Raw genomic sequence first — 25,816 nt, 5'->3', positions numbered from 1 at the left:
ATACAATTCTGAACACTAAGAAATAATCTTGAATTCTTTAGAATTTTATTAGGTGCAAAAATAATCCAGTTACAGAAATGCATCAGTGTTCTAAGATAATCATTTTAAAGAGTCCACAATTTAATAAAAAATGTAATACAAAAGTTTACTGTAGCACTTTAAGTCTTCATGTATAAGTATTTTTTTGCTGTATAAGTTCTATCTGAAAAAACATTATTTCTCTAGACAATTTTATAGGAATTGAAAAGTCTCCTTCCTATGCACTTTTGTCCACATCCACCAGACAAAATGCACTAACACAAAGGCACCCTTTTTCAAAACACACCCACGCAATTTTCCAGGCACCAAAGAGAGGACTCTCTGGCTTCCTATGTAATAGTGATCTGCTAGTTATTAGTAAGTACCATAAGCAGAGACTCTGTTTAAGATGATGACTATATTAAAGAGATTTCGCTCACACCGAGTGCATCAAGCAGCGAAACGCTTCCAATGTGAAGTGATGGTTAAAAGACTAAGTTGCTACTACCCAAAGTGAAGCTCCCGTGGAAGCAAAGGCGGTAGTGGGTGTCTGAGCTTGGCTACATCACAGACACGTGGGCTCAGCAACAGAGCAGGTGAAGCTACTTGAATCTTGTGCAAGCAAAGCGACCAGCAAACCAGCAGCTCTTGAGAAACCACAGGGAATATGGAGTAGAGAGGCTACATGGGAAACACTCATGGGAACACCATTTCCCCTGGGAAGACAGGTGCAGATATCACAAGCAAAGAAAATGCCTGGATCTCTTTGTCCAAATGGGTTCAGAAAGACTGTCCTTGGCACACCCTGCAGGGAGGAAAGGCCTGGCACAGATTGTGGCATCTGTCTAGGAGAAACAGCCAGCGTGGTCCAAGCATAGCCAGGCAGGCTAAAAAAAGGCAGTACAAAAAAAAAGAACCTAATTCCACATATCATGAATTCTGAAAGCTGTAGGGTCAATGTAATGCTTGAAGAAGACAAGAACCATTCACCTAGACGGCTCATTTTGCTGCAGTAACAGTATAAATATCCCCAGTTCAGGAGGAATCCTGGGACATGAGTCAGTAATTGAAGGGAAGAGGAGCAATTTTGTCAGATAAAAGCAGGAAGAAAAAAATAAAGGTTCACAGGTTTCATTATGTTCAAGAAATACACAACTCCACTTGGATGTTCAGAAGAAAACTGCAATGGAAAGTTTTTTTTTTTTTTTTTAAATACAGGTTTTCATTCATGTTTAAAACAATCTATGCCATCTCTTCATTTTCTTCCTAAGCGCTTGTGCACCGCTGAGCGCAACAAAAGGTTGAGCGGCAGGAGGAAGAAGGGACAGCAGAGGGACAACTACTCACCGCTAGGACAGCTATTGATCCTCAGAACGCAGGCATGACAGCTGTATACAGTATTTTGGGGCTGTGCAGTTCATCCATCATTTACTCCTCAATCTAATCCCCAAACGCACTGCCATTACCCCATTCCCATCAGGCTGTGCTAAATGACTCTTTCCACAGAGGAGTGCAGGGCACGACCTGCCCCTCCTCTGCCGGCACCGCAGACGCTTCTCCGTCTGCCTGGAGCCCTGACAGCTTTCCACAGGCAGCCCGAACGTCCCTTCACACTGCATTTCTCTGCACGCCTGTCTCCTTTGGAATTGCAAGACAGGCAGACAACAGGGGAGTGGGAAGATGCTAATTGCAAATTAGCTTGCTGCAGGTCTTCCTCGCCTCACTTTTATCTCATCAGTACCTTCTCACCCCTTGCCTTTCTGCCTTTACTGCGCTGTCTCTTGATTGAATGCACAAAACCACTTGGAACCATTACCAGTGTGACAGACAAGCAGCAAACATGCTCTTGGCTTGAAAAAACAATTTCAAGTCTCTCTGTCCTAGACATTTCTCAATTAAAGGAGAACAAGTGGATTTTAAATCCACTCATTGGCCCTTACAGCAACAGATTTTAATGCAACCAGGTTTCAGATCTGTTTTTTAAAAGTCAAAAAAAGAGAGATCTGAAATATGGAGACATGGAAAGAGAGGGCAATAGCTAGAAAAACCGTCTTAAGAAAAAATACTGTGATTTCAAAGCCCTGGAAAGAAAATCTGAAGTTAGTGAATTACACAATATAAAAACCTAAGAACAATTGTGCTAGATGAAACCAAAGATATATAGATATATATCTCCCTATATAGGTATATATATGGGGAGAGAGAGAGAGATAAGCGGTCATGATAAGTGGATACCTTAAGAACTAAACATGGGCCAATCGGCCAGCTTCAAATGTCTTGCTGGGGTCCAAACATTTTTCGATGGATGTCACTTCTCTGTGTTTTTGCATCTTCCCATTAACTCATACAGTTTCTCCATCTGAACTTCTAGCATCTACATGGTTCTCCTGCAAGTACCTCCACAGGTACCTGGATCTCACTGTTTGCTGTGGAGCTGATTCCTGGTAGTTTCATCAGCAGCACGCAAGCTTCTCATTGAAAAGGCAATGAAATATTCTTCTCTATCCATCCTCTCCATGCTACCCATTTAACTCCAGGAAATTCTCCCTATCAGACCTTATTCTCACAGTCACTCCTGCAAAGGTAGCCAGACTAAGGCTGTGATCACCCCTGCTGACTGTCCCTGAACCCTTGTTGAAATGGAAACCCCAGGACTGTGCAGAGCATTAGGACTATACTGGGACAGGCTCTGAACCAAAGCACAAAAAAGAAGCACGAAAGCACATAGCAGTATCTCCTCCTTCCCACACACCTTCCGAGCACCGGGAAGCCAGCAGAAGTGGAGGGAGCCACTGCTCACTGTTCCCATCCACTTCATGAAAACGAGGGTGGAACCACGCTCGCTGGACGGGGCTTACGGCACACGCACGTCAAGAGCAGGGCAGAGCAAAGCAGCGCGTCGCTGCCTCCCCAGCTCACCGTCCCCAGCACCAGCCTGCCCCAAGGCCCCGGTGACGCCACGCACCTCTGCAAATGCGCGCGTCTCCAGAGGACAGCCCTCTACAAATGTCTCTCTCTCGCACTGACTATGCATCCAGGTCTGCCTTTAGATCAGAAATCATGTTTATTTCAAATGAGAATTCCAATTATAGCAGCAAATTATTCTGAGGGGGTAACAACAAAGATGCTGCTTTTGGTCCAACATGGATTTATTTCAAAGCAATTTCCAACATGCTGCTAAGCAGCAGAAGTTGTAGAACTGTACAACACAAGGCGGGCTGCCAATACTGAGCTCTGCTGCAGCTGAGCAGGCAGAAGTTCAACATAAACAAAATAATTTAAAATGAAAACTGGGGGGAGAGGGAGGAAAGAGGGCTAGACAAACAGGCGAATGCCAACGCTGAAAAAGAAAACCCTCAGAAACACAAAACCATTTCCAGTATGGAGAGGGAGTGCCCCTTATTTAACCATAGCCCAAAGAAGCATCCGAAAATAAACTCTTCCCACGTAGGAACCTTGAGAGCCAGCAGAAGATTCAGCCGTGGGTTAGGCAAGGTTCTTTACAGGCTTACATGTGGCCACACATTTTCAGAAGGTGGAACCTCAGACCTCAGTGTAGTTGAGAAAGTGAGGCCCTCCAGGAGCAGAATTAAGATTTTAGTGATCATATTTTCGAAGTTTTCACTAAAAGATCACTGATTAATTTGCAAATGTAATTGCTTGAAAATCCAAAGAAACTATTCAAGGTTATCTTTGCAACTTTGACTCTGGCCTCTTTGGCATCTTTGCTGTACACTGGGTAAAGCTGTGGAACTACAATTTCAGAGAGACTTTGAAATTAAGCATTTGTGTAATTCACACCCATATAGATGAGGTTTCGCACCCAAACTGCGGTTGAACAAGTGATGCTTTGCAGACAATTCATTTGCTCTGACCAGGGAAAGGTGGAAACTGAGTCAGACCTGTAGAAGCTGCAAAGCTAGTTTCTACAACAAACAAATCACCTTCTACATCACCTCTACGGAGGTGATTGCTAGAAACTGCTCCTAGGTGGATTCAGTAGCCACACAGTAGTGTGGAGCATCAGCTTTCCGACACTGCTGGAAAAGGTAATTGCTGAAGGAGGGATGTTTAAGGCTAATAGTGCAAACCCAGAATGATCTAGGGCCACAAATTACTGTGCTCTCCTCAATGCTCCCAGTGTAACAGAACTACTTTTTTTCCTTAAGGAAGTATCAGGAATTTCTTACAGGAGTGTTAAGTGAAAATATTACACTATGGCTTTGCCACCAGTTTCATGTATGATTTAGATAAGTGTTTCTCAGCTTGGTGCCCATGGACCACTGAAATGACTAGAGGAAATTTTTGTTGACTATGACTGAAAAAACATTTGAGGCAACACCAGCCAAGATGATTGGTGGCTTTATCTTTTCTTCCCTTCTCCTGTTCCCTCCCTTGGACTATCTTTCATCTATGAGCATTTAAACACTAGTATGAAATGTAAGGAAAAAACAGAAAAATTTATGCTTGAAAAATGGACAAAATAACATCCAGCAACATAATAGTTTATTCAACACCTCACTCTGTCCCCCCAAAGATCAAGAAAAATGCTCACCATAAACACGGTAAATAAAAGCTACCATCTTTCCAACGGAACAAGAAAACCAAAACACTTAATATATTACAATGCTAGCACCAAAGTCCGTATCGTGTGCTCACCGTGGATATAGCCTCACTTTGATCTCCACAGCCAAAAATACAGAGAGAGGTAAAATAAAAGGGCCCTAGAGACAGGCAACAAAAGTTATTATTCAAAGAAAGACAACTGCATGAGAAATGACTGACAAGACTGTGACTGTTTACCTGAAAGATGACACGACGACTGTGTAAAGCTATACAATATGCTGGAAACTAACTAGGAACTGTTTCATACCTGCCTTCCTAATACAAAGCCAAAAGGAATGATATCCTATGTAAAACCAATTCTTTGTTTTAAAAACAACAGATGAATAACTTGTGGAACTCATTGCCACAAAATGTCACTGAGGACTGAAACACAAGTGAATGTGTCTATGGATGACCCCTACATTTCCGTTATAATTAATCACTATCAGACAGCCATTCCATAGGAAGACATTTGATAATAGGGAGATCATCTCTGAACGGTGCAGCAAAAAAAGTCCATATGCCTCTCCCTGGAGCATCCTAGGTGAGCTGCAGGGCCGGCGAGAGGAGCAGCCGGAACATCCCTGGGGTAGGTGGCTCCCGAGCGCTCCCCGAGCACCCGCAGCGGCTCCGCTAGCAGAGCTGCCCGGGGCAACACGGACCAGGTGCTGCTCAGAAAGGACACAGATGTCCCGAGGAGGCCTTCAGCTTTATCAGACAGCCTCGATTAGTAAAGCAGAACAACTGCAGTTATGGCAAACATTTTGTAATTTCATCTCCAGTCCTTCCTGAAGCTTAAAGTAACTAGCCCACACTTCCTGTACTTGCAGGTTTTTGGAGAGTTTATTTTCAATTTTATTATTCTGATTTTTAATTTCATGTAAAAGTTATTAAACTTATCTTTTGCTGACCCAGGAACAGACTGTAGATAAGAACAAAAACAGGGAGCAGTACACCCTGCTATATAAGCTAAGTCACAGAGCCCCTTCCAAAGGAACATATTCATTCTGAAGACAGACTCTGCTAGAGGTAATGAGACTCTCTGTACACGAAAAGTTGCTAGCTCTATCAGAAGCCCCAAACGCCTGTCAGGAGCAGACAATAAACCAAATAAGGTGAGGAAGGAAACCCGTTTCCTAGACAAGCAAACCTAGCACTAATGCAATAATCCTCCCTCCCTTCCCAGTCTTCAGTTTGCAGGAGTTGACATTGTCATATCTGCACATTCACTGAGAAAAAAAAAAAAAAAAAAAAAAAAAAACCAAACCAACCAAACAAAAAAGCATTCCTACAGACAGTTTTATTTCCTCTTTCATGTTCCACGCCTGATTGGTCTGCTGCTACAGTGTGAGAAAATGTGATAATGAAGCTGTATTTTTATTTGCTCTTAATGGAGTGAGAAACGATGGCAGGGATGATTTCACTCAGAGGTGTCTGGCTTTCGTAATGTGGCTAAGCAGAATGCAAGTCTCTATCACAACATTTGCATGCCTTTGTAGTTCCAAAATACCAAAAACTGGAAAGACTTCTGCATGCAACTGTAATGCAAATCTCGTTATTAACTACCACTTTACCATACTGAGCAAATATCAGTTTGTCCCTCCTGAATAACAAGTGTATTTCTAACAGCAGTTATCGTATTTCTTAATGGAGAACAATAAAGTTCAGGTTCCCGGAAGAGAAATGACTCTCTGTTATCTGCAGACAGATTGGATTTTAATGAGCAGAGGAAACACACAGGGCCTGATTCTCATTTCACTGAAGTCAATGGGAAAGACCTACTTCAACAGGCTTTGAATGGAGCTCTGAAGTCCTGGTTTTGCATCTGTTACACTCCTGCTGCACTGTAAGCAGCAGGGGGCTTCTGTATCCCGGAATGAAGAATGGATTCCTCGACAACCACCAGTTCTCCAGTGCAAGCAATCTATTACCAGCAAGCAAAACATGACTTCAATTTCAATGCAACACAACAGCGTAAAACCACACTGTCATTAATTTCACATCCCAGCATAGGCGACATGAGCCATGTGCTGCAGATAAGGACAACATTCCGGAGGCCGAAACACTCCCCACCACAGTGTTCGCCGATGTACCAGCCCTAACGCAACCATCCTGCAACCTCTCTGACTGAGAAGTGCTTCAATGGAAAAAAACTTTCAGCTGCCTAGGGTAGCAAAAGACATCCTAATGAAATACGGAGCTCCAATCCAACTACCTGGCAAAACATCCAGAAAGCTTTGCCCAAATATTAGGTCTCTCAGAGCCAGCGGAAGGCATTCAGGAACAGGCAGAAACAGTAGTGACACAAAGTCACTGGAAAGAAGAATATCATCAAAATATTCCTTTGGGGATAACTGAATTCTCTAGAGGTAGCGACAAAGCCAGCATCTCATTTGTGCATAATAATAACAATGAAGATGGTAAATCTAGTTCACATACATCTTCGGAAGAGCAGGTGCACAGGAGCAAGCATTACGAGTATGTGAGTTGGCTGCAAAATAAGTAACACAGTCGTCGTTCTTCTCATAGCTTACAGAATAAATACATAATCCATCATAAATTATTTAATCTTTGCTATAGGGAAAGGAATTTAACAGCAAAGTTGGAAAGGATATTCAATTTTACTATTTTCTCCACCATGGAAATTCTCATATTCCTTATAAGTAGGAAAAATTCAATTGGTGACAATTTCAGGCTGTATTTGCAAAAGAGAATTTTTGGGGGCTTATCTTGTGCCAGTCAAGTTTGTGAGGGAACTGCAGATAAGTGCTCCAAATATATTATAATTTTTTCTACTATTCTGTTATGGGGGCTTTGCTGACAGTATATTCTATTTTCAAGTTTGCATATTTCAATAATAATATTTTCCTGCAACAGAATGATCTGTTCATCTGGAACTGATGGGACAAACTAATAAACTGGAATAGGAACTTACCATGGATGATGGATTCCACATGATTTTTTCCATTTGCAATCTCTAATACAGAGTTTAAAAGGCATCCTATTTTAGCTTTTTCTCTCATTTGGTATTTTTCTAGCATTGTGCTTTGAAAGCCTTTTCTTAAGCACATGCCCAACTTGATGATTAACCAAGTTCTTTAATGAACTTTTCAGTAAAGGATGCAGTTTATCAGTTAGAACTATTAACAGCCAGGATTGCAGCATCTCTCTAAGATGCTTCGGCAGCCTGTGGGAAGTGAACTACGCAACACTGCCGGGGTCAAGAAACAAGTGCTCTTCAGAGCTGCTTAACAGCTTCTCATCTATTTGATCCTCTGACCAGTCATGGCAAGTGGGTGGATTTCAGCTCTTGCCCTTTAAACTTGGAAGAGCTTCAACTATTTGGTTATCATAATGTACAATATACAAATACATTTTTTCTCTGTCTTCTGGATGCTTCTTTTTATTCAGAATTACAGTAAAAATGATAAGCAAGCTGGAGATATTCTCCATGATAGAAATAAATTAAATACAATTAGTTTGAATTTGTCAGTCAACACAGATTTTTTTTTTAAATAGGACTCCTGACAAAAATAATCAATAAATAAAAGAATGAGAGAAACAGAGACTAGAACATAATAATTTCAAACTGCTGAGATACTGCTAAATCTCCAGATCCTGCAAATATCAGGTTTCTGTAATAAAGCATCACATATTCTGTAATAAAGCATATCCGCAGCAGAACTCCTGATTGGAGGAGCCAGATTTATCTCCTCTGAGATAACACACAGAGTCACAGAATGGCTGAGGTTGGAAGGGACCTCTAGAGATCATCTAATCCAATCCCCCTGCTCCAGCAGGGACACCCAGAGCACGTGGCACAGGGTGGCATCCAGGTGGGTTTGGAAGATCTCCAGAGAAGGAGACTTCACAACCTCTCTGGGCAGCCTGTTCCAGGACTCTGTCACCCTCACAGGAAAGAAGTTCTTCCTCATAGTCCACTCTTGGTGTTCAGTTGTTCTCTTCTAGTGCCCTTGTTCAACACTAGTTTCTGTTCTTACTTATCTTTCTTAAGAGATCCCCACTTTCCCCGCATGCCATAAAAATAAGAGTATTAGGGAAGTGGACTATATTCCTATCTTTGCCTCAGGTATCTAACATGCTGCTGACAAGACTGTTCAGCAGCCGCAAGTTGGTCGTTTTCTCTGTGACTGTTTCAAGCCTGTAGGATTTAACTCATAAAAAGCACAGAGCACTTATAACTTCCAGGAAGACAATGAAAGCTATGCTCTGATCAGAGAAATGCAAATGCTGAGCATGCTGAAGAGAAAGAAAAGAAGACAAAAACAAAACAAAACAACAAAAAGCAGGATAGCAGCTTTCCAAAGAGAGAATCACCAAGGAGCAGACATTTCTAATCAGCAATATACTTCATTTCTCTCTTATCAGCATGTAATATGGGCTGCTATCACCTGTAAGAGCAGTGATAAGAATATATTCATTATGACTTGAAAATAAGAAAACCCAAAGTAAAAAGGTACTAGAAGATCACCATGAGATGTGAATAAGGAAACTGTTATTTCCTTACTCAGTTCAGTGCTTGAATGGTAACGGCTGAACGAAAATCTGATCTCACCCTGTGTGATGAATATGGAGATATTTGAGTAGCTACCTCAGCAGGCTGAATGTCTGGAGAAATTAACTCTATTTCTAAATGAGGATGTGGAACTTGCATGTACCAGGTTATAAGGGTGGGGAAAAGACAATTCACCAACACTTGAACAATCTAGTTTCAAATCACACGGATTCCAGAACTTCTCAGTGAGGAAATTCTGGAATTTTTATTGTAACATGAATCAGACATAGTCTTCATAAAACCCAATATGAAACCACCATTTGCATCACATCATGATTTATGTCAAAAATCTCACACACACACAATCTGCCTGTGGAAAATTGCAATCCTAGTAGTCAAAATGACTTAAAAGAAAGTCATAGTAAGGAAAGCTGAACAATCCTAAGCGGAAGAATTGATATGTGCCTCTGATCTACAATCCTCTTATCTAAATGTGACTGTTTCCCTCAAACCATTCTCAAAATTCTATACTTACATGTACTGATAAGATGAAATCTTCTAAGCCAGACTGTGCTCCCATAAGCTAAATAAGTTAGACATGACCTAGCCTATTGATTGCGATAGCTGGATGTCAAACTTCAAGATAAACCTGGATACTGATGGAATTGCTAATTGAATAGTCAATACTATGATGTATTCCAGCTCTTCCTGTTAGTACTAAAATTTATGCTTCTCTCTGATCCTTCCTTTTGCATTAATGGCTGCGTACTGAAGAGAAGATGAAGCTGTTCTAGACAGACTAAACTTCAGTCCTGATGACAGAGACTAAGAGATGAACTGGTGACCTTTCTTTTTAAATAATTAATGGAGGACCACAATGACCTGAATGCTGCAAGCAGCACACATTATCATTTTAGATGGTGGGATAAACAGTACACTGCTAAAATCTGTGCCATTGTGGAGATGGGAAGAATGCCAGAAGGCAGTATTAGAATTCAAAATGGCTGTGATAAATTGGAGTGACAATCTAAGTTCAGGGTAATTAGAACCCACAAAGACCAGGAGAAACTTCTCTACTCAAAAGAGAAAAATCAAGCACAGAACTGGGAGTACAGAGTAGAACTGTTGCCTGGGTAGGAATTCTGCAGGGAAGGGTATGTGCACCCTGAACACACTCTGAAGTCTAATTACAGAGTAGAAATAATATGTATACTTGTCTTTTCCTCTGAACATTTTTTAAACTCTCAGCCAAGGCTTTCAAAAGATATAGAAGTTTAGAGCGTACTTTTTGGTCTAAAATTTTGGACACCTGAAGCAGAACATTTTTCAGAAGCACTAGACACCCAGCTTCCAAGACTCATACCTATCTACAGCCTTGTAATTTGGTTAGCCAGAAAAGTAGTTAGCCATGTTTGAAGATAATGGCCCTTTTTAAATTTTGCTGTTTTCTCCCTGTCTCATTTTTTCACCTTTGCTTTTCTTCAGTTTTCATTCCTGTTTTGCCCCATGCTCCAGGCAGAAGTCAATAGTAGTGGAACTTTTGCTTTTAAAGGCAAGAAATTTCACTCTGTGAATACCTCACTAAAGTCAAAAGCAAAACCGTAAGTTGAAAGGTAATGCAGAAGCATTTTGAATCCCTGAATCATTCTAAGCTTTCAACTACTTTGCATTTATTCATGAAATAAGATCATGTGGGTTTCAAACCTTTAAAATACGATACAATCAGTAACAGGTGAACCTGTCTGCTTTAAATTCTTCTATGTAAGAAGCAGTGGCTAGAAATCAAACATCATACAAGGTCCCTCAGATGAGATAAAAAAGAAAAGGGAAGAAAATAAACATTAAAACCAAAGGTAGGAAAAAAAGGGGTGGGGGGGAGGATGTCTTGTATACAAAGCGACTTTAAAGCAGATATTACATAGATTGTATATTGATTCTCCATTGAGTATTTGCCTAGGTTGGGAGTTCCGCCTCCAATACAGAGATAGTTTGTTTTTTTCTCCAGTGGAATAATATACTGAATTGACCTTGTGCAAGAGAGAGGGAAGATTACAGATAAAATAAGCATGGGTTCAAGGCAGATTTCAAATGCAGTAAATTCCCAACCCCCCAACATATGTAAAACTAGAAAATTAATCTACTTAGAAATTTACCACTAACTTAGAAACCTTGTGCCTTAGAAACTTATCCCTAAATATTATCCACAAAGCTAAAGCTGGATTTACTTCAAAGTCATCACAAGGAACTGGCTTAGCAAAAGAGAGTAGAAGGTCTTAAATATGTAATGTTAAAAATCTACCACTTTAAAACAGCATAAACAAACATTCACTTTGTAGCTCCTAATGACTATTACAATGATCTACTGGGTTAATATTCAGTTTCACATTTGGTATAATATAACTGTAATTCATATTTACACAGTGGACTGTAATAGTCCAGAAGGACCCACCGAGGCCCACGGAGGAAATTAGGATAAAAAAAGAAAGTTTAAGATTGTCCAGATACTGTAAACATTTAACCATACAGGAAACAGATATTGCCATACTAAGGTATATGCCACTATTTCATCTAGTATTCTGCTGATAAAATTGTTTGGTCATAGATGTTTCCAAGCTGTATGAAATACAACATCAATTTTATAAATTCTGCAGGTCCATAGTTCATATTGGGATATTGTCATGACCCCAAACACATGTCATTTATTCTCTAAAGCCTGAGAATTGATAGCCTTTACAATTTCTGGTTAACAACAGAGGTTTATTTTCTTGAAAGATTTCCAGTACAAACTGGAAACCTACTATATACCATGCTGCATATTTTAGTGGGATTTTTAAATGTTTCCTTGTGGACTAACACTATGGAGATAAATGGTCCCACTGGCTTCTTTTATCATTTTTCTTTTTTAAAAAAAACCTCTCATATTTTCTTTTTCCTTTTTTTTTTCAAATTAAATTACATTCATTCATAAATCTTTTTTTCTCCTCTCATCAAACCAATCACCTTCTCCCAGAATTTTTGTATTGGGATACTCTCACAACTCCACCTCTTAAACATTTGAACAGGAAAATAAGCATTATGGTCAATATAAAAATTAATTTAAAAAACCCACCAAGGACGTGTAGGTTAAATTTTCTAAGTATCTCATTAAATTGTTGAGATTTTTTTTTGAATGCTTTATTAGTAAAGGAGCAATTTTCAGAAGCTTAGAGCTCCTACAGTTCCCAGTGATTTCAGTGGGAGCTGTGAAAAGCAAAAATTCATGTTTTTCATAAAACGAAAAAACAGAAATGCATTAACAGATACTAAGGAAAAAATGTCTAAGTGATAAAACTCACAGTTAAAAGTGGGCTTTGCTTATCTGATTCTAGCTCAAGAAGACCTCGAACATGCTGTACCATCCTACCTGGTTTTCACTTCCTCAATATTCATCCCATCTACTCAGCACAACTGGTGCTAATGCTCTGACCCAAGCTGTCAAATTTGCTGTGCACTGGCCCACTGTGACTTCACAGAGGTCACTCCTGTTTTGCTGGTCTGCAAGATAAGCATGGCAAGATCTCAAACAAGAACTGTGAGACCATCGTATGTTAAGGTGTTAAAAATAGAAATTTGGGACTGTATTAATCTTCATCTATTTTTGATGTTCATTCAAAAAGTAGTGCTCTGTTGAAATGTTGGAAAGTATTCATTTCCTTATTATCCCACTTCTATCCCTCATGAGTATTTGTGAGCATGAAAGTACTGAACATAAAATTTTCCTTCATCCACAGAGTAAATTATAAAAAGCACTTTTCCCTTACATTTCTATGAGATTTTAGATAATAATAGATACGTTGCTTGCAGTTGTGTTAGTATTAAAATTACCAGACAGCACTGGAAAGAAGCAAGACAGAAACCTGAATTCTGGAGGAATTTATGTGAATTTTGCAGCTCAGGTCCATTGCTATAGCATATAGATCCTATGGGGTGCACCATCCCCTGAATTTCTATTCATTTTATTCAGAGATTAGGACACTCAGCACTTCATAGAATTTGGAAACAGTTTTCTTGGACTAATAATTTAGACTGAACTGGTAGGTTAAAATAAAATAATCTATCAAGGACAAAACCAAAAACATGAAAACACTACGATCTCTTTCAGGAATGCTGACATTAGTTTGTTCTGAAATGGAAGGAAATCTTATTTCCTCAGCCTAAATGTTGACATTTTCCAGCATGAAGATGATTAACCTCTGAGTTGTTTAATGTGTTGACTCAACTTTAAAAAAATCCTTTCTACCGATAAGGCTTTTTTCATACAGAAATGTGTACTGGACCCATAAAATATACAGAGAAAGATTAAATGCTAAATCTCTCTCTCTCTTTTGTGTAGCTATACTCAGAAGTGAAAAAGGGCATATAAACACTTTTTCCTCTCATCTCCCACCTTGGCATCACTACAGGATCTATGGTTACGTTTTACCCTAACAAATAGGGCTCCGGCCCTCATATTACCAGACTCAACCTGGTTCAAAGAAGGGCTAGCCCCAGGATGAGCACAAATGCCTCTTTTCCCAGAAGGTCTCACAGGGGCAATTCTGAACAGCCCCAGGACAGCAGTGTTCCTTCATAGCCCCAAGACATGCCTTGTGGCTCGGTGTCGTGCCCACCTTGCCCGTAAGGGAAAGCCAAATGGCCCCAGTTCTACCTTCCCCTGCCCACCCTGCCTTCCCACAGAATTTAAGAGGAACTCAGAACCTGCTAAGGAAGCGTTAAGCACACACGTTCAGCTTCTTCACATTGTTGAGACACCACAGCAAACAAACACACCGTGATTTCATGCTAAATTTAATTTAAAAGCTGACAAGGAGGAGTGAGACAGAAACCAGAGGGAGGATGAGCGATTATCTTTTTAAAGAAAAACTAGCTGCAGACACAGATCTGAGATGCAGCAGAAACACTTCCCTGCCTCACCTGTTGTCTGCTGCAGCTCTTCCCAGCTGGCAGCCAGAACGGTGACCGTGACAGCGCTCAGCTCCTACCTGCTGCAGGAGGCTGGCCACCTAAGGGGCTGCTGTGAGGAAATGGATGGGGCAGGGGCAGAGCCTATGAAGAGAGGGAGAGTGCAGCCCAGCCTCAGGCATCAGCAGCAGGAGCCCGGCCAATGATCATCCCAAGTAGAGAAGCATGGAGGGAGAGTGGTGGCAAAGGTGAAGAAAAACCTTCTGGTGGGAGGTAAGAAGAGGGAGACTAAGCCCAGGATGAAGGGAGGAGTTTTGGTCTCTTCCACATACTGAATTCTCTCCTTCGATCTAGATGGAGGGGATTGCTTTCCCTTGCAAAAGGCACTGCAAGATTAAACTAATTTCAAGGTCCTCAGCAAATGCAATAATTAACATCTAACAGATGTGATTGCAGAAGATTTAGCATTTTATTTCACCTCTGATGTATGCATAGCCGTTGTAATGCTTCCCAAATTACAATACGGTCCCAGGTACCTACTAGGGAAAACAGTTTTGTACAGAAGTAGCCTCAGCCCCTGGTCTACAAGCATAGAGACTCACCAGGATTTCTCTGAACACAAAAGCACTCATAAGCCTGTTGCTACCCCCGGCCCCGTGCATCCGGCGGCAGCTGACTCGCTTAGCTATCTTTCAGCAGCCCCTGCTTGTCAATAAATCACCGCGCTAATTCCTGCGACGCCTCCCGTGAAGTGCTCTGGGAATTGTGGCAAAGATTTCTGGGCTGCCTCTGAGAAGCGGTTGTGAATGGCTGACTCTGGATTGACATGATGAAAAAAGGTTAAGCTCTTCACCCAAGCAGCCTCTTAGAAAGATTCATTGCGACTTCAGCCATCCCTTTGCTATAGAGCAAGCCCATGCTCTGTATCTGCCTGAATACATAAGGGAGTTGACATTTGTCTTCTGTGTGGCTCATGTACTTAAGTTTTCCTCTCTTCTCATTACCCGTGAAGGGTGATTACATTTCGCATGGAATAGCACTGGTGATACATCACACTTCAGGACTGTGTCTCCTCCTGCCTCTAATGGGATCCTGTGGTTACTTCATCTTTTTCCTTTCCTGAATACCAAACCTCCCACAAGTCTGCGTGTTGGCCACCGGCCTCCCACCAAAGAAGAATAATGGAACTCTGACTGAAGCTCATTAATAGTAAATTATTTCCTGTTAGTGGAGACGATTTTCTCCGTGAAGTCTCTGAAGAGCCATGGGCTACACAGCAGAACACAGCCTGACCCACAATTGATTTGAATACAGTGGTCTGAAGGAAACCTCAGACTTCAACAGCAAGCCATTAGGAATAGTTATTTGTACGGTGCCTGTCTGAACACTGAGAAAGGTACAGTCTTTCTTTCATGACTGGTTGATCACACTTTTCCCATTGGATGGTCTGCAAGTGAATGTTTGCATCAGAGGTCTGAAGCAGCAGACAAAATCTAAGAGCTGCAAGTCACGGAGCTCAAATTTTACTGTAAAGAGTATGGATTTTTCTGCCTTTTGTGAAACAAAGCTAAGGCATTTTCTGGTGTTTCTCAAGACTGTCTTATGCAGATGAAACAAAAAATGCCCAGAATAAGCAGATACCAAACAGTTAAAGGTCAGTTTCTGTTTCTACAGGATAGGCTCTTTCCATTATGCTATAGCTCCTCTGATAGTTCTTTATGACACGTTTAGGTTGTAGAAGCTTAGACAGGGAACTGCCATTTGTGAGGGGTATTTGAATCAGGCTGAGGGAATTAGACATCTAAATCTGCACTGGAATTCAAAAGCTCCAGGCCAAGTATTTAAAAATCTTTGAAGAGGATGCTTAACAAAAACATGCGCACTATATTCCAAGTCTACATCTGTGTACAAAAAAAAAAAAAAAAATATCGTGAAGGTCAACCTCCATATCAAACAATACTTTCTGGCTTGTGCCAGGAAAGTCCATGCTCTTTTTTGCTGTCTCAGACCTCTGTCTTGTCTTAGTAGGTACTACGAAGGAAAACTTGGAGAAATTAAAAGCTTTTCTGTCTTGTCTTAGTAGGTACTACTAAGGAAAAACAAGAGAAATTAAAAGCTTTTCTGTTCAATTTCTCAAAAATAAAAACTAGTGGATGGCTGCCTTTTGTTTGAAAGATGTCCCTGCTAGGACATGGGATACCCTGGAGAGCTAAACACGGACAACCTCAGTCCTGATGGAATATAGGGCATGAAGATGCAAGGAAGTGGGAAGTCCAAGACACACTGGAGTTTTTAGCCACATGGCTAAAATGGTAGCATGGCAGGGCTACCTTGAAATTACAGACATGGAGCTCAAGTCTGGGCTCCTTAACACCTCCAGGAAGCTGAGAAGACGTTGTCAGACCTCAGCCAGCAAACTCTGGCCTCCATGACCAGAACCATATCTTCATGAAGCATCTCTCCGTCCAGCCCAAGCCCCTATAAACATATTTGGTCACAAAACTTCCAAGTATCTCTAAGCAGGAGCTTTAGAGAGAACAGAGCTGCTACTTTCACATAGCTGCTTTTTCAAAGGAGAAAGTTCAGGCAATGAGAAGAAGCTGAAGGATACTTTGAGCCACGCAAAAATGCACTCAAAAGCCCATAATCTCCATTACAAGCAGGTTTGCAAAACTGAAGCCCACAAGAAAAACAACCACCACCACCACCACCACCACCATCACCACCACCCAAACACAAACAAGGTTCTCCTTCATGAGAGGAAATAGGTGGCACTGTTCCTGGTTATTTGATAAGGACAAGAAAAGTGGCACAGGGGTACTACTGTAGCCCTTTTACCAGCTGCTACAGTTGAAGAAAGGGTACGAAGTCAGTAATCTAGCACCCAACCACAGAGCCTCCCACAGGCTGCTGAGCTCCTGCAAAACTACCAGTCTTCCATTTATTTGGCCAAATGAGAGAAAAGCTCCAGATCTGGAGAACACAGCTCTTTAACAGGAAACCTGTGCTCTGACAGCTCCTGTCAAAAGCTGCTTCTGGTTTTTGCAGAGGAGCCACTGCTGGGACTTTGCCAGTTCAGCAGTTAAAGGCAATCTCAAAGAATCCCTTGGCAAATTGTAAAGCGCTCAGGCTGATGAACAACAAGGTGTTCAGGGACCGAACTGATTGTTTTAATTTGCGTAATACTAGCAGCAAGCAGCACTTCACAATTATTCTGCTGTAACTCCCCTATTCCAGAAGCCAGACAGAACCAAGACAGAAAAGAATCAATAAATAAACCAGACCTGCAAGTATTTCATTTGATCTGCAGCTTGATAAGAACAGGTGCAACAAATCTGACAATAAAAAAGGAAAATAAGGTTGTTTATTATACTGCTTTTTTTCTACATACCCATAAGGAGCTAGGGGTGTGCTTTGACCGAACAAAGCAGTCAATAAGACCTGACTCTTTCTGACAGACCAGGTCCGCTTATTATTTGGAAAAGAAAGGACCCAGGTCATCTGAACTCTACTCCCCGCATCTCTGCAAGTGCTGCCACGGATCGCCTACCTCGCTACCTCGCAGCAGCCAATACTTTCCCTCTCTTTTCACTTTACAGAGTTACATGTGCACAGCTCTCACTCCAGAAGTGGCAAGTAATTCACCTAGAGGCAGGAATGAACTCTTCTTACCCATCCCTCACTTAAATTTTTAACAACATTGCCTTCAAAATGCAGCAAATCAATTTCCACCCTGCCATTGTCTCCCACACTACCTTTTCTGAGTATTTTTAGTTGTTCTGATTAAAAATTTACTTCTTAAGTACCACTGAGTACACAGTGCATTTCTTGATTACAGTTCTGTATAATTCTTTCAGCTTGCCTGTGTATCTTCCTTACAAAGGGAGACATGGAGGCATATCCTTCCTTCCATTCCCTTCCTACTGAAAGGAAGTTTAGTATGAAATTTCTAAAAATCATAGCTATGGGAAGACAATCTCTTTGCAAAACTCAAAATATACTTTTTCATAACAGTACTACGAGCCCATTAATAACCCCTAGGTATGTAGGATAAGAGACACAATGTGCTGAGCTGAGGAAAACGTTTGAAGGGATCACTTAGAGCAAAGACGAACATCCTTGGTGTTCCGAATCCCATTCCGATTCAGTATCACAGGCAGGGGTTAGATGACTTTTCTGTCTCCTCATCTCTTGAACTTTCGGCCTGTCCCCTTCACCACAGCTCAATCCCAAGCAACACTGCATCCCTCAGCTGATGCTCTCCTGGCTCCAGACCCCTGCTGGTGGCTGCACGTCCCCTGAGGATGCTGTCGGGGGCTCGCGCGGCGCCATCCCCGCGCACCCGGCGCCCCGCAGCCCTCGCTCTGCGGCTCTGGGAGCAGGGTCTTGTCACCGGGCTCCTCATCTTTCTTTCTGAGCATGTGTGCTCGGGCATTGCAGTTTTACTTAGTTTTTAGGTGGCAGCCCTAACTTTATTTCGGCCAAATTTACTTCCTTCTGGTCTCCTCACCTGCCGTTATCCTTATTTGTAAGGACATGAGATAAAATTGAATCATTTGTTTTAAAATAGCTATTATATCATTTCTGTTCTTTAAACAAAGAAATCCAGCTTACTTTCTGCTCTGCAGGTATATCATAGACTTAATGTTCACCTTGAAGGCCTCTGGTTCAACTTGTTGTGTGATTAGCCAGTATTTCCTGTACTATTTTAGACACATACATTTTTATTATAATTCCCGGAACTTTATTTGTTCATGGCTGCAATACTAATTTTAAAGTCTCCGAAATGAAAATACTGCTCTTACTGGAAAGCTCTGGATGGCAGCAAATTTGATTTGCTTACTCATAATGGACAGAGATCTTTCTACCCTTTAATGCCAGCCTTCTTTTTATCTGTCTGAAACCTGTTTCCGTCCTGAAACTCGAGATGTCCTGACACTGAAAAGGGGATCATTTTCTAATTTAATTTCTAAAAGACTTTCATACTGCTTAGACAATTAGACAAGTTGAGTAGTAGGAGTCTTGAACTTAGAGAGGACAGTGCAGCACCCTTTGCAAAAAAAAAAGAGAAAATTACTAATTTCTGTTCTTCCTTTAGTATCAATATAATCTATAATAACTTCTTTGTTTTCTGGAATGTTTGTTTCCTGGAATGTTCAAAGGAAAAAATGTCAGCCACACATCCTTATTCATCATGCATTTGCACAGCAATGCTTAAATGTCCTTAAAGATCTCCAAGGATGTGAAGAAACAATTCAGGTCACAGAGGCAGCGCCACTGCCTCCTGGAGTCTCGTTGCACAGTTCAAGCCATATACAAGAAGTGACAACTAAAGGGAAATCACAGTGAACTCATTTTGAAAGCCACACACAGACAAATATGTTCTACTAATCAAAAGAAGAGAAATCTAAACGTTTGTCGCCAATGCGTCAAGCAAAGGACAGCTTAAACCTGCAAGGCAAACTGGAAATTATTTTGCTTCCTGCTAAGGGACAGCTTTATTCTACATGCCTTGCAGATGCTCTGATGCTGTTCTTGTCATAACCTCCACAATTTCATTCAATTCTTTGGCAATTCAGCCAAACCACAGCTTTTCCTTCAGTGATTTACTCTTTATATGTCTGGAGACTGGGTATACTCCAGTCATGATGTGCTTTATTCATACTGAATGAAGTTACATCCTGACAGCATCATCAGAACAAGCTTAATATAACATTGAGTTTCCAAGAATACCCTAAAAATAAGGTGACTGTGGGCCTTACATTTCCATCTGTGTTCTCTACTAAAGCTCTGCAATGGCCTTTGCCATAAAGACAAGGGGGAAAGCATCAATAACAGACATGATTATCCTCTGAGCTGTTCAGCATTAGATAATACCCGTTTTCTTCTCCATCTTCATATCCTGAATGCAGCATCCATATCTCGTATAGGTGCTGCTTCTTTCTTATCCAAGGATCTCCTTTCTTCCCAGATTTCCCAGCCTAGTTGCCAGATATAAACCTACTGACCAGCTGCCTGGGGTTCCCAGAGTGGGAACGATGCTCTTTGGCACTTGGAGGAAGGCAATTTCCAACTGCGAGATCCACAGCCAGCTCCTCTCACCTGGCAGACACATATCTGTTATGTTGACAGACGTGTGATGACTGCAGCCACTGGAGAAATCCATGTTCTCCATTTAATGCAAAATCTTTAATTCAAAGAAAGACCAGGGGGCAGTGGGGCTCCTTTGCAATATTTGCAATGAAACTGAGGGGATGAAATTCTTGTGGATTGCAGGACTCTTGTTGAACTATTCTAATTTTCAGACTTGCTTTTACTAAAAGTTATCTATCTACCTTGCCTTCATTGCTAAAACTCAATTCTCCACTTGGAGGGCCTATCATCTGAGGCAATGAAGAACATCACTTTAGAGGAACAAAAGAGAATTCAAGAAAGGTAAATATGAGTGTCCACATTCCCTAATTGCTGCTAGTACTTTGTTCTCTAATAGGGAACACCTACTTTTTCCATCTCAGACTAAGCTATGACCAGAATATAAAATAATGTCTGCTTGCCACATTTTACAATTGATTTAGCCCCACTAAGCTGGCATGCATTAAAATTAGTTTCAGTTGTCAGAAAAAAAAAAAAGACATTTTGGCAGACTAAACAGGCTATTTTCCGGAAAGCCTTCTTCACATATCTTGCATTACTAGCTTTACCTCAATGCCATGTCTTGTTTAGTGAAGTTTACGTTAGGTGCATTCAGGCTGGAACAGTTCCTAATTAACCTAGCACAGTAACGTGCCAGTCCCTTAAATTTTAGCTTTCAGCAGGGAGAATACTTCCCGCGGTATCTTTAATTGCCTGTGCTTTCCTAGAAGATGGCTCACCATCACCAGCTTGCACAGCGGATAACCAACAAATGGTTCAAACTGACATCTCCTCCTTGTTTACTGTTGTGAAGGCTATGGCCGTTTAAACAATTATTTATCTCATACCTTTTTTTTTTCTTCGCACTTTTCTTTTTCCCTGTATGGGAATACATCTCACTGCTAATGCAAACTGTAATTGCTACATCTTGCAGCATGGTTATCCATCTGATGCCTAGGAGAACCTGGAAAGGTCTCTCAAGAACAGAAAAGTCTGTAGATAACTACACAGTATGATAGAGACAGCCTTTATAAAGTATATAAATTAAAAGACCTCTTTCTGTGTTCTAAACTATTTATTTGCATGGAATTTTCTCTTTTCCAATCTTTTTAGTCCTATAATTAAGACAAGTAAATTAGAAAGGAAAATGACACCTCTAAGTTGCCTGACTGCTCTCCCCCTTTACTTGCATTAAATTGGCATTTTAAGCGATGAAAAAGTCTGAATTTTAAATTCTAGAAGTGATCAACTACTAAATGATGAACCTACTAAACTGTTTTACTAGCAAATTCTACTTTTAAGTAATTAACATTCAAGACAGGAACCCTGCAGACTTTCATAACCTACACACTTTTCTCCACTTGGCACTCCAGAATCACTACAAATTCAAGATAACGATTACAAGCATCTAGATCCATAACATACAGATGTATAACAGCACTTTTTTAATATTAATTTCTGTGCCCAAAGGCTTTGCTCTAACACTGAATTAAAGAAGCCACTGGACCATTCATTTAACAAGACAATTATTGTGGAATTAAGACTAAGTAGAATGCTTTTCTTTCCAAAGAGTCACCCTTGCAAAGGCTTTGGAGAAAAGACAAAAACAACTTACACTGCTTATGTCATCAGTTCTCAACAGCTTAGCAAGTTTTGTACATGCACACACAGTGGTTTAAAAAGAAAGGGCCAAGCAATCTTTATGGCTAATACAGCTAATGTCAAAGGAAGCCTTTATCTGTAATTCTTTCTCCTTTTTTTTTTTTTTTGTCCTAGTGATGTCCAAATGAGGTCATCTTCTGGAAACTACTGTTTTTTACATGGTGCATTTAGAAGGTTTATTTTTTGTTGTTGCTGCAGTTGAATATATTTAACAGTACTTTACCAAACACCCATGGGTGACAATCCCCTCACCTTTTGGCCTGAAGGTGAGAAGCATTTGTTCTGTGCAGTATTACAGCACACTTATATGTTCGCGGAAAAGGGGTCTAATGTCTTTAGAGAAGAAACACTGAGTAACACTAGGAAAGTCCTAAATTTGTGTGAAAAATCGCAGTGAGAGATTGTACTTCCCATTCATTTGCCCCATCTGCCGAACGAACTCAGGGCGTGCTCCTTGCATGGGAAGAAAAGACCTTGTACTTATTAACAGTCTCACTGGTATGGATTCAGGATGTGTCAAAGCATCTCAGAGCAGAAAATAGATACACTAGAAATCTGGGGTAGTGAATCTGAATTCTATCCCCACCGTGACACTCCACTGTTATGGAAGATACTACTCAAATTAGAGAAGAGGTGCACGACCTGCTTGAAGGGTGAAAAAAGGCAATTCACACGTACTGAACAGAGCTCCTTCCATTCTCCATCTGTGGTTGGGAAGCCTCCTCTGCTGGGCAGGCAAAGGTTTGGGAACGCTGTTGCCTAGAAGCAACTGGAACCTTAAAAAGAGCTGGGTCGTGAGGGATGTGCTGCTGCTTACTAGGATCTCCACGTGCAAGAGGATTCTTCCAGTGAGTTGCAGAGGTTGCACAAAGCAACACTGCTGCTAGTGGAGGCAGCAGGGAACAAGATCTCTCCAGTCCTCCAACCCACACTACGTACCTTTTCCCCAAAGAGCTCCATGTAAGAATAAAGATGATGACCTGCTTGGTAATAACAAGAAAAATATACATAGACAAAAACTGATGATGAGCACACAGATGATACACATACAGTAGACATTTGGCATGGCAGAATGGGAAAGAACAATTCTAAAAATTGATCTAATAACCCATTTTTAATGAATATTCTGAAGTTGATTCTATTGTATCTATGTAAGTAGCCTTCGATGTCGAGGTACTTGTGCTAAATTACACTACGCTGCTGTTCAAGTGAAAGTCATTCATATTTGCAAAAATTAATTTTTCAACTTGTCTCTGAGATACAGTCCTGTTGTTCTTTACAGTGAAGTGCAATCAATATCCTATCTTAGCTGATACTGCTCTGCTGGATGCTCTGTTTTGAGTATAGAATTATTTAAAATCCTCTCACATCATTTACATGTGAGAAGCATTCAGGAAGTAATGACTCCAAGACTTTAGATGTCCATAGATATTCCACTGGCACTTCTGTCCTAGGAAAAAGTCTCACACACATAAAGAGAGAGGAAAAGGCAAAGAAACAAATAAATATTAATCCACTGAACCATGATGAAACCTAGGCTGGTGAATAATCTGTTGATCCAGTGTGCAAGGCACACCAAATTCAAAAGAGCAATTGGATTGAATACCTGTATGTGGGAAGAAAAAAAACTATAGGCACTAGAGCATAACATGAGCCATCATCCTCACAGAATGCTCCATGGTTTTGTTCTCTACCTACTTTTCTGCAGTACCAAAAAAACCCCAAAACCCACTAAAAAAAGAAGAGAAATTAATTTTAAAAAATTAAAAAGTTGATTAGTGAGGAAGATATTAACTTCTTGATTTGGAATGAACAAGATGAAAAAGAGTGCACATGAAATAGCTGATATTCGTCGCTGTTTGAGCCAATTGATAGTATCAGTTGGACAATTAACCTTCGCACCCAGAATCATCACAACAGTGCTATATGCCAATAAGAAAGTATTCTTCAGTCTGAGAGATTGTTAAACAGCATAAATATGTATAAGAAATCGAAAACAAAAGCAAACAATCATTTTTCTCTCTCTGCTGTACACCACTGATTCTCTTCTGGAACCCGTCATTCTTCCTCCCAACATTTATAGGCAAGGTCTGCTAGTGCATGAAGACCAGGCAAAGAAAGAAGAGAACAAGGACCCAAACCAGTCAAAGTGCAGAACAAGGATATCAGACATCCTCCAGATTAGAGCACGAGGCATTGACAGATGCCTTCAGGAATGCAGTTGTTCAGTAGGACTGTGATAAACAAGACACAACACGTTGGGATTGCACTGTGAATACTGTAAGCACAGTACTAATGCAAAACTGAATTTTAAAATACTATTTTTGAATAGAAATACTTATTCTTGAGAGCATTAAAGAAAAATGTTTTGGATTAAAGAAAGTGAAAGGTACAAACCCTGCAAGCATCAAGAATCTTGGTATGCAGCACTAGAAATATTTTAACATGAAAAAGTCAAAAATTTTACTTACTTTGGATGGATAAATTCATCCAGTAGGACAACCTTCTCTATTAGATCTCCACCAATGGTTCGGGCCAAATCATAGAAATCATTTTTAGAGTATGTCTCTGAAGGTAGCCAAAAGGAGATGTCATTGATCAAAGGTGGATATTTGCTGAGTGGCTAAAAAAAATGAAAAAAAAAAACCCATACCTTTATAAATGCCTGGCTTGGGTAGAAATACATACAACTCTATTTTGAACTTGTGCACAGGACACACATTTTGCAAGCTTTCTGAAAAGTATTTTCAAGTACAGTCTGCCCTCAGAAACAACTGAGATGCAAGATTCTATTTTAGAAAATATCTTTTAAAGCTATTGTAAAAGGAAGAGATCATTTTACCATGATTATTCATGGGCTAGGGTGCACTTTTTAAAAACAGTTTAAAGATTTTTCGCAAAATAAAAAATTCTTATGTGTAACAGGATAATTCTGAATATAACACAATATGTTTATTACTTATAATGTCTAATGTAACGGTAAGAAAGCATTATTAAAAAGTACCCTCTTATTAAAAGGTTACAATAAATAACACACTTTGGCTTAAAAGAGGGATTAGTTACATTTCCCAGTATGTTTTTGGAAGGAAACTTCCAAAAATAACAAAAGAATATTTTTATAGTATAATTATTCATGGATACTCTTCTCAGGACAAATATTAATTCCACAATACACTGTTATGCATAGAATGATATAGCATTTGCTACAGACTGAAAGACCTCATCTTGTCTTAGAAGTTATTGTCTTAAGTTGTTATTGGCAAATACAGGAAGAGAAAGAAAATGAGACAAACATTTTTTTCAGATTTGATCAAATTTCCCTGGAGCCAATGGGCTTCAGATCATGCTTTAACCAAAACATTTACCCCTTTATGAAAACAAGACAGTAATGCTGCTTTTTATGCTCTTTTGGTCATACTACTATGTTACTTCTGTCTTTTCATTAATGTACTGCAGATGAAGTAATTAATTTTGTACAAGATTGTTGAGGTCTGCAAAAGAATTTTTCTTTTAAATTTGTCTTTCTGTGTATGACAGCTGATGTATATACTGTGCATGTGCATACAGTATATCATCTCATTCAAAAAAAGCATTGTACGCCTGGGAATATTTTATGATGGAACAGTGAAATCCTAAGTGAATGCCTGCTAAAGCAATAAACCTGTTAAAAAGCAAATTTAGAGCATGCCAATTTACACAAATCCTTTTCTTGCAGTGTAAACCTTTCAATAAATATCTGATAAGGAGTACAGTGCAAGTTTTAAATTAATAGCCCTCCTGTGAATTAAATTGGAATCACAAATGATTATCCAACTTGTTAAAGGAATAAACTTGTCAAATGAATTCATATCCCATATACCAAATTCAAAAATAAAAAAAAAAGGGCACACAATAAAGCCATCATACAGGCAGGAGCTCGTGATAAAACACCAAAAGCTAACG

General features: G+C 40.2%; 1 protein-coding gene across 1 annotated transcript in view; it reads right to left on the bottom strand.

Annotated features, from left to right (window-relative positions):
• FARS2 (phenylalanyl-tRNA synthetase 2, mitochondrial) overlaps positions 1-25,816 on the bottom strand; it is a 235,420-nt gene that overhangs the window by 57,610 nt on the left and 151,994 nt on the right. Inside the window, exon 6 of the mRNA XM_088525650.1 lies at positions 24,346-24,497. Coding sequence (XP_088381776.1) covers positions 24,346-24,497 — 152 coding nt within the window. The remainder of the gene's footprint in view (positions 1-24,345; positions 24,498-25,816) is intronic.

This window comes from Tinamus guttatus, unplaced genomic scaffold (assembly GCF_059628265.1).
Source record: "Tinamus guttatus ecotype Peru unplaced genomic scaffold, ASM5962826v1 Tinamus_guttatus_pri_ptg000232l, whole genome shotgun sequence".
Lineage (NCBI taxonomy): Eukaryota > Metazoa > Chordata > Aves > Tinamiformes > Tinamidae > Tinamus > Tinamus guttatus.
The sequence above is the reverse complement of the archived record's forward strand: the minus strand, read 5'-3'. Positions and strand labels throughout refer to the sequence as shown.